Source organism: Vulpes lagopus, chromosome 1 (genome assembly GCF_018345385.1).
Source record: "Vulpes lagopus strain Blue_001 chromosome 1, ASM1834538v1, whole genome shotgun sequence".
NCBI lineage: Eukaryota > Metazoa > Chordata > Mammalia > Carnivora > Canidae > Vulpes > Vulpes lagopus.
In genome coordinates, this window is record NC_054824.1 from 96,621,498 (window position 1) to 96,630,253 (window position 8,756).

An 8,756-nucleotide genomic window follows, 5' to 3' on the forward strand; every position below is an offset into this window, starting at 1 on the left:
GAGGGAGAAGCAGGCTCCATGCAGGGAGCCCAATGCAGGACTTGATCCCAGGATTCCAAGATCATGCCCTGAGTCAAAGGCAGGCACCAAACCGCTGAGCCACCCAAGCATCCCAAGACTTCTTTTAAAATTGTTTTAATAATTAAAATCTGGGAGGTTGGTAGCATGTTTGAAAAGAGCAGGAAGAGAGCTAGAAATGGTATTATATGAAAACATCTAATAGGTAAGATAATTAGAACGTAGGCAAAAAAATTACCTTCAAAGTGGATGAATATTATAAATTATTTGGTGTTTGAGATAAAAAGAAAAGCCAGTACTTCCTACTTAGTGCCTGAGAAATTGGACTATTGTTTGGAGAAGTCAAAGCAGTATCTGGGGTTTTGTTAAGTTCCAAATTCCACTTGGAGAATTAAAATTGTATGAGTTCAAACTGTGAATGAGCATGCCATTATGATTTATCTGCCTAAGAGTCTTAGAAATCAGTTACACTTAGCTATTTGAAGATTTTTATTTATTCATGAGAATACAGAGAGGGGAGAGAGAGAGAGAGAGGCAGAGACACAGGCCGAGGGAGAAGCAGGCTCCATGCAGGTAGCCTGATGTGGGACTTGATCCCGGGTCTCCAGGATCATGCCCTGGGCTGTAGGTGGCGCTAAACCACTGAGCAACCAGGGCTGCCCTACTTAACTATTTGGAAAGAAAATGATCTTTTAAAAAAATTTAAAATCTAGTGTTATCCAAGTGAAATATCTTTTTTTTAAAGATTTATTTTTATTTATTTATGATAGAGAGAGAGGCAGGCTCCATGCCGGGAGCCCGACTCGGTACTCTATCCCGGGACTCCAGGATCACGCCCTGGGCCAAAGGCAGGCATGAAACCGCTGAGCCACCCCGGGATCCCCCCAGTGAAATATCTTAATATACCATTACAAAAAAATATACTCAAGGACAAACTTGCATATACTCTTAGAAATTCTGTATCGTTTGAACGTAGTCTCAATTAGATAACTAGTGAATATTTACTTAGCATTTATGAGCCAGACTCCATATTAGATATTTTATGAGTAAGAACTATTTCTAATCTTTTCATAGATGAGGAAAACTCAAATTTCAAGAGATTAAACAATTCGGGTGTCAGAGCTGGAACCCGGGGTACTCCCTGGGCTGGGACTTGGCAGATCAGTAAGGTGTCCTAGGAGCCTCACTCTAGGTGCCAGTCCTGTCGGGAATTCTAAACCCTTGTTCTTAACCACAGTACTATTTTATCTTTATTGTATCTCAAATGGCTAAAGTATTAGCACCTTGCCACTTGGTTGGGCCGAAGGTTGAAATTCATTCAGAACGCATTTATCACCAGGTCTGAGTCTACACATCGTTTTCTGAAGGCCTCTCCAGATCCACTGACGAGTTTAGGTTAGGCATCCATTGTTTTTCCATTGCACTTCATACTCGCCTTACTGTAGAGGACATAATTTATATTTTGAAAGCCAAGACTTTAGAGTGAGACATCTTTTTTTTTTTTTTTTTTTTGTGAGACATCTTTTGAATTGAGACTATACTTAAAGGCTGAATTTTGAGTACATTTTCCTTATCTGTAAGAAAGATACTAAGCAGCTGAGTTACAGATACTATTATAGCACTTATAACTTGTTTAAATAATTCATATAAACTTCATATTGTTTGAGTAGATACTTAGTATTTGGTAAAAGATTAAATACTGCCTTAAGAAATGTATTGGACTGCACATCTCATGTTCATTCCCAGTTCAGAAACTAGGTAGAAGTAGTTGGCCATCCATCTCTATTTTCCATGTTTTCAAAAAATTTAATGGAGCAGGTAGTCTACAATCAACATTTCCTAAAGTTCTTCTCTTAGGAAACAAATACACATTTTCTCAAGTATGTTAAGACTTACTAGGTAGCAAAAGGCAGAAACCCAACTCAAACTGGCTTTGCAAAAAAAAAGGGGGATATACGAGAGGGATTACCAGAGTATAACATGAAGTTTGACCAACCAATAAAGGCTAAAGGCAAATCCACAGCTGGACGTCAGGGATAACTGGAAACAGGGATTTAAACAGCTCCAAAAACTGGTCTTATTTTTACATGTAAGCTTCACTCTCCTACTACATAGCCGGTCTTGCTTTATAAAAAGGAAAGACACCATCAATTCCAGAGCTTCCTATTTGTCAAAGCCCACCATCAGATAGTGACATGGGTTTAGCTCTCAAATCCAAAAATCCTGGGAAAGGGTTCTGACTGGCTGATCTTAAAGTTAGATGCCCATCTCTAATCTTGAATGAGGTGTCTCCTTTGGGATAATCAGCTGTGGCCAGGATAAACTCTAAAAATATGGCAGCTTCCATTCAAATCATATGGCTGAAGTTTTTCCTAGAAAAGCAAAGCTGGAGCACCTGGGTGGCTTAGTCGGTTGTATCTGATTTCAGCTGGGGTCATGATCTCAGGGTTCTGGAATGGAGCCCCACATCCACATCCAGCTACCCGCTCAGCAGGGAATCTGCTCCTGCCTCGGCCCTCACTCGCAAATAAAACCTAAAAAAAAAAAAAAAAAGGAAAGCTCTCTATACTACAGTAGGGAAGTGCTGTATGTAATGTTCATCAAATAACTCCCCCTTTTTTCTAAGAGGACAAGAAATCAATTTCACACACACCCCCAAAACCATTTTTTAATAATATAGCCAAATCCCATGATACACCAAGGAATGTCTTAACTTTTTGTTTAACCAAGATTCGGTTAAACAATAAATTTTAGTGCTTATCACATGCCCAGCATTGTACTAAATGTTACCTTAATAAGTGAATCACACCACCTGAAGTTTAAAATCTTTTATCGGTTTTTTGTAAAGACTTTATTCACGAAACACACACAGAGAGGCAGAGGGAGAAGCAGTCTCCTCGAAGGGAGCCTGATGTGGGACTCATTCTTCCAGTACCCCAGGATCAAACCCTGAGCCACCCAGGCATCCCTCTGTATCAATTGTTGATGAAATGGTAGTTTTTGGCATTGTTAAAGGAATATTTTAGAAGGAAAATGGAGGGGCACCTGGGTGGCTTAGTCAGTTAAGCAGCCAACTCTTGATTTTTAGCTTAGGTCATGATCTCAGGGTCCTGGGATGGAGCCTTGAATCAGGGGGCCTCTACCCTCAGCACGGAGTCTGCCTGAGGATTCACTCTCCCCCGACCCCTCCTCCTATCCTCCCTAAATCAATCAATAAATAAATCTTAAAGTAGGGGAGGCACCTGGGTGGCTCAGTTGGTTAAGTGTCTGCCTTCAGCTCAGGTCATGACCGCCAGGTCCTGGGATGGTCCTGAGCAGGGAGCCTGCTTCTCCCTCAACTTCTGACCCTCCCCTACTTCATGCGCATACACTCTCTCTCCCAAATAAAATCTGAAAAAAAAAAGGGGTGGGGTAGGGAATGGAGTCTGAGACTAAAAAATATTCACAAAAAAGCTACAGCAATAGTACAATTGTTTTACTGGGCTCAACAAACTTGGACAATTCACTTATTTTTTATCTATTTTTAAAGATTTTATTTATTCATGAAAGACACAGAGAGAGAGAGGCAGAGACCTAGGCAGAAGGAGAAGCAGGCTCCATGCAGGGAGCCTGATGTGGGACTCAATCCCAGGACTCCAGGATCATGCCCTGGGCCAAAGGCAAGCGCTAAATCGCTGAGCCACCCAGGGATTCCCATGGACAATTCTTTTAACTAAGACTATTATTTTTAGGGCAGCCCCGGTGGCCCAGCGGTTTGGCGTCGCCTGCAGCCGGGGTGTGATCCTGGAGACCCGGGATCGAGTCCCACATCGGGGTCCCTGCATGGAGCCTGCTTCTCCCTCTGACTGTGTCTCTGCCTCTCTCTTTCTGTGTCTATAAGTAAAATCTTTAAAAAAAAAAAAAAAAAAAAGACTATTATTTTATAGTAAACAAAATATATTTCCAAAGTTTTGCAGAAATTTAATTAATTGGGGAAAAACACACTTTGGTTTGGAAAGAAAACCTTTAAAAGAAAGAAAAAGTGAATTCCATTCAGGAAGAAATATACCAGCGGAACTGGATTTCCACCGTTTGCCTTTTCTCTTCCAGTTTTATAACTGATATACATTACAGTATAAATTTGAGGCATACAGCATCATGGTTTGATTTACATATATTGTGACCATTTACGTTGTCCAGTATTCTCATTTAAGCCACCTTTTCTGTGTGTGTATTTTTAGAGAGTCTTTTGGAAATGAATTAAAAGTCTTTGACCTCTTCAATCTCTTGACAAGCTCTTGAGAAGACGGAGATATCTCCAGATAACCAGCATGTTTTCTCTTAGGAACAAACCTCAGAGCCTCTTCCCAACTACCAGTGTTTTTCAGGCATAACAAAATACGCATCATTTGATCTAAGGTGAGATTTTTGGTACCAATATCCCACTGTAAATATCTATCTAATGGAAGGCATTCTGTTGCCAGCTTCAGCCGTTTTGCTTTGGCTAGGGATATGCCTTTCTGCGTTCCTTTATCAACAAAAGACCCCACTATGTAAATTTTATCATGCTTGAAAGTAGTCATAACATTGGGAGAATCTGCAGTTAAATATATAATACTATCCTTTGGGAATAAGTCTACGTAAGACTTTTCTGTTGCTGTTAAAAGCAATTTACTCCATTTTTCTCCATAACGTTTAACTAACTCTTTATGGTAAGCACCACCTACTTGAAGGTTGCAGAAATAAATATGGAAAGGATCGACATCTCTTCTGTTCCATCCTTCAGATTCTAAAAGTTGGCAAACAGTATTCCGAAGTTCTCTTGGTTTCATATAGTTACCAAAATCCATGTCAAAAACCAAAGGCTGCCCGAATTGCATGGCCTGAGCACCTTTCCAGCCCATGGCAGTGTCCATATTCCTATCCCAAAGTCGTAGAAATAGAAAGTTTTGCTGTTTATCTTCCTTAGTGGTTTCTAGCAGCTGGTCTTTTATTGCTTTTTCCTTTGTTGCTGCTTTCAATTCCTTTTTTGCTTGCTTAGCTTTTTTTGCTTTTTCCTTGATATATAAATATCTTAAGTATTTTTTCTTTGATGATTTAGAAACACATTCCATGGCAGTTTTGAGTTCTTCTTCACTGATGTGTTCTGGTACTTCTCTGCCAAGCAATCTCCACATCTCAATTAACTCCTTCATGGCAACTACAGGATCTTCATCTTTGCTACCTGAGTCAGTTGAAACATCTTGCACACTAGATTTCATCGTAATTTTCCAACTATCCAATTCCAGCTTTTCAGGAGGTGATGTACTCTCTTTATTGGGATAGGACACAGTTGGTATCTTGGAAGACAAGTATCGTTGCAGAACTCCTGAACATAAAACCCTTCTCTTCCTAGGAATGGTAAATGGCACCAAAAATCTGGCCAAAGATCTTAAGATGATACTACCATTCATTTTGAGGAAAACAGACATGTAAGACCCCTATAAAAGAAGCAAAATGTAATGCAAAGTTAGATAAAGATGTTTAAAACCTGTCAACTAATTGTGCAAGTATAAATTTGAGACCCCCAAAAAGCAACTGATTTTTGAAACACAAAGTAAGCTCAACTTTATTTGCTATTCCATTAATTTTTCCTAGATTCCTGTGGCCTAGAGCCTGTAATCACTCACCAGGCTAAAAGTTTAACTTATTTGGGTTATTTTAGACATGAATTTCACTATTGCTTCAGGGAAAAGAATACCTTGAAGATCTTTTTTAGATTTGCATTTAGGGGCCCAGAGTAACAGTATTTTTGGGTAACAAAGTAATGTACTGCTGAAAGGGGGAGATCATGACACTGTATTCTTCTCCATTCTATACTGAGTCCGGATACAGACCCAAACACAAGATCCTTAACATAAGCAACACATCAAGACAAGAAGATGAAGGGCAGAAAAGCTAAAGAGGATGGCAACTAGTGAAAAAAACCCTTAGGAGCTGCTTTATTAATGCTCTCATGTTTTCAAAAAAGAAACAGAGGAAGACCTACTGATTTAAAAACAAAATAGAGGTGCCTGGGTGCCTCGGTCCATTAAGCAGCTGCCTTGGGTTCAGATCAGCAAATTGGAAAGGGAAGGGAGAGAGATTATCTTTTTTTTTTTTTTAAAGATTTTATTTATTTGTTCATGAGAGGCAGAAACACAGGCAGAGGCCCAAGGAGACTCCCTGCAAGGAGCCTGATGTGGGACTCGATCCCAGGACCCTGGGATCACAACCTGAGCGAAGGCAGATGCTTAACTGCTGAGCCACCCAGGCGTCCTGAGAGATTTTATTTTATTTTTTTAAAGATTTATTTATTTATTTATTGAGAGAGAGAGAGAGAGGCAGAGACACAGGCAGAGGGAGAAGCAGGCTCCACGCAGGGAGTCAGATGTGGGACTCGATCCTGAGTCTCCAGGATCACACCCCGGGCTGCAGGCGGCGCCAAACCTCAGCGCCACCGGGGCCGCCCTCCGAGAGATTTTAATATGTTGCATTTGAAGTGTTTCTTATGTTGAATGGTGACTGAAGCCATGGAGATAGATTAGACCTCACATGTAAAATTTTAGATTGGAAAAAAAAAACAAGAGGGCTACAGACAGGTATTCATCCATTCGCTGAAGCCAGAAACTGGGAGTAATTTTATTACCGCCCTCACACCCACCATATATAATCCATCGGAATTATAGTCCCTTTATTTTCTAAGTACATCTTGACTCCAGTCACTTCTTTTGAATCCCATTATCTTAACTGCATCCTCTAGCGTCCAGATCTGCTCTGCCTTACCTCTAACCCATTTGGAGTTAGTGCAAATCTGATCAGTGCACTCATATCGTTCCCAGTGTGTATCTGAAATCCATGGCTGCCAGGCTACATTGCAAACTTGGCTCAAAGTTTTCCACAAAGCTTCAGCTACATCTCTAGTTATTCCTCATCTCAAGCTTCGCTGCAAGTATCCCTCCTACTAGTTCTTACAGCACACTCGACCTCTCTATCATAGCGTTTGTGACGCTGTTTGGTCTTTGCCAGGCTACTTACTTGTCTGACGAGGTGGTATATGCTACCAGGACAATGACTCCACTAACACTGAACTCAGTGCCTGGCAGTTTATGGCTCATAGGAATCACTTAAGTATTTCTCAAATAAATATCCTGGACCAACGGTTTTCACATTTAAAACATGTTCCGGGGATCCCTGAGTGGCGCAGCGGTTTGGCGCCTGCCTTTGGCCCAGGGCGCGATCCTGGAGACCCGGGATCGAATCCCACATCAGGCTCCCGGTGCATGGAGCCTGCTTCTCCCTCCGCCTGTGTCTCTGCCTCTCTCTCTCTCTCTGTGACTATCATAAATAAATAAAAAATTTAAAAAAAAATAAATAAAATAAAACATGTTCCGTTATATTTTTTTAAAACAAAGTTTAGTTTTGGGGCAGCTGGCTGGCTCAGTTGGTAGAGCATGTGACTCTTGATCTTGGGGTCCTGAGTTCAAGTCCCACCTTGGATATACAGCTTAAATATTCTTTTCTAGTTGCTTTTGTTTGTTTTGTCCCCCACCCTTTTTTAAGACTTTATTTATTCATGAGAGAGGGGGGTGGGGCAGAGGGAGAAGCGCGCTCCATGCAGGAAGCCAGATGCTGGACTCGATCCCGAATCTCCAGGATCACGCCCTGGGCCGAAGGCGGGCGCTAAACCGCTGAGGCGTCCCTTTTTTTTTTTAAAAGTAATCTCTTCACCCAATGTGGACTCTCACTCAGGTCCCCGAGATCAAGAGTCCCGGCTTTTCAGACTGAGCCAGCGGGCGCCCCATGTCGACATCTTTCCAAGAAAAAAACAATTTAGGCTCCCTGAAATATTTAATGGGGAATCCTCCGCCCCAATATGAGGAACACTGATTTCAGAAACAAAGTCCTTCGAGTTTTGTCTTTGTAACTCGCAAAGATTTTTTTTTTTTAGACTATCATAGAAACGAATCCCAAATTTTAAAACAAACAAGGAAATCATTTACGGCAACAGGGCTCTTGTTCCAGGTCTCCTCCTCCTCGTTCCTGACCTCACTGGGCCTCCCCTCGCCTGCGGGTCTCCCGGGCGCACAAGCGCCGCGGCGTTCCCCGAGGGGGCGCCCGGGTCCTCTCAAGCTCAACACACACGACTAAGAGCACAGCAAACACGCGCATCCCTACCCGGAAGGCAGACACAGAGGCCCCAATGCTGCCCGCCGCAGGGACCCCGGCGGGACGCGGCTCCGCTGGGAAGCGCCGAGCGAGAACACGCACCTCAGTCGCCGTTCCGCTCGGCCGCTCGGCTTCCGGACCTCACGAGCCCCCGCCGCAGCCGGAAGTCCCGCCCCCTTTCCCCGGCGCTTCCCTATGACGTCGGCCGCGAGCGGACCGCCTTCCGGTCCTGACAGCCGCGCGGTCGTGGGGACCCTGGGTCCCGGGTTTGCGGCCCTGCGAGGGGCCTCTAACACGCGTGTGCTCCTCGCTGGTTTTATCCTCTTACACCAACTCTTTAGAGAATGTCGCTTCCTCTTCACTTAACCTGCTGTCGGCGTGGTGAGAAAGTGCTCTCACGCAGTGCTAAGATGTCTTCACACGTCGCTCTTCGTCGGCTGCCTGATGCCAGGACTCCAACGCGGGGACCTCGGCGACCTGCTACAGGGCTTGGGACGTGAAGGCGGCACGGGATCCCTCTCGCTCCACTGAGCTCACCTGTTAACTTTAACGTGAAAGTGGAATTGAGTCAC

The 8,756-nt window shown here is 43.1% G+C and overlaps 1 protein-coding gene across 3 annotated transcripts; it reads right to left on the reverse strand.

Moving 5' to 3' along the window:
- Positions 1-788: 788 nt before the first annotated feature.
- TRMT10C (tRNA methyltransferase 10C, mitochondrial RNase P subunit) lies at positions 789-8,371 on the reverse strand. 3 transcript variants are annotated; one of them, XM_041774220.1, is made up of 3 exons: positions 8,194-8,349; positions 4,725-5,477; positions 789-2,552 (listed from the first exon to the last, which is right to left on the reverse strand). In XM_041774220.1, the coding sequence occupies exons 2-3, from the start codon at positions 5,466-5,468 to the stop codon at positions 2,391-2,393; spliced, it is 906 nt and encodes a 301-aa protein (XP_041630154.1). In that variant the 5' UTR covers positions 5,469-5,477; positions 8,194-8,349; the 3' UTR covers positions 789-2,390. The 3 variants fall into 3 exon arrangements, with proteins under 3 accessions (XP_041630154.1, XP_041630145.1, XP_041630137.1); XM_041774211.1 differs by lacking the exon at positions 789-2,552 and having other exon boundaries at positions 4,076-5,477; positions 8,287-8,371; XM_041774203.1 differs by lacking the exon at positions 789-2,552 and having other exon boundaries at positions 4,076-5,477.
- Between the last annotated feature and the right edge of the window lie 385 nt (positions 8,372-8,756).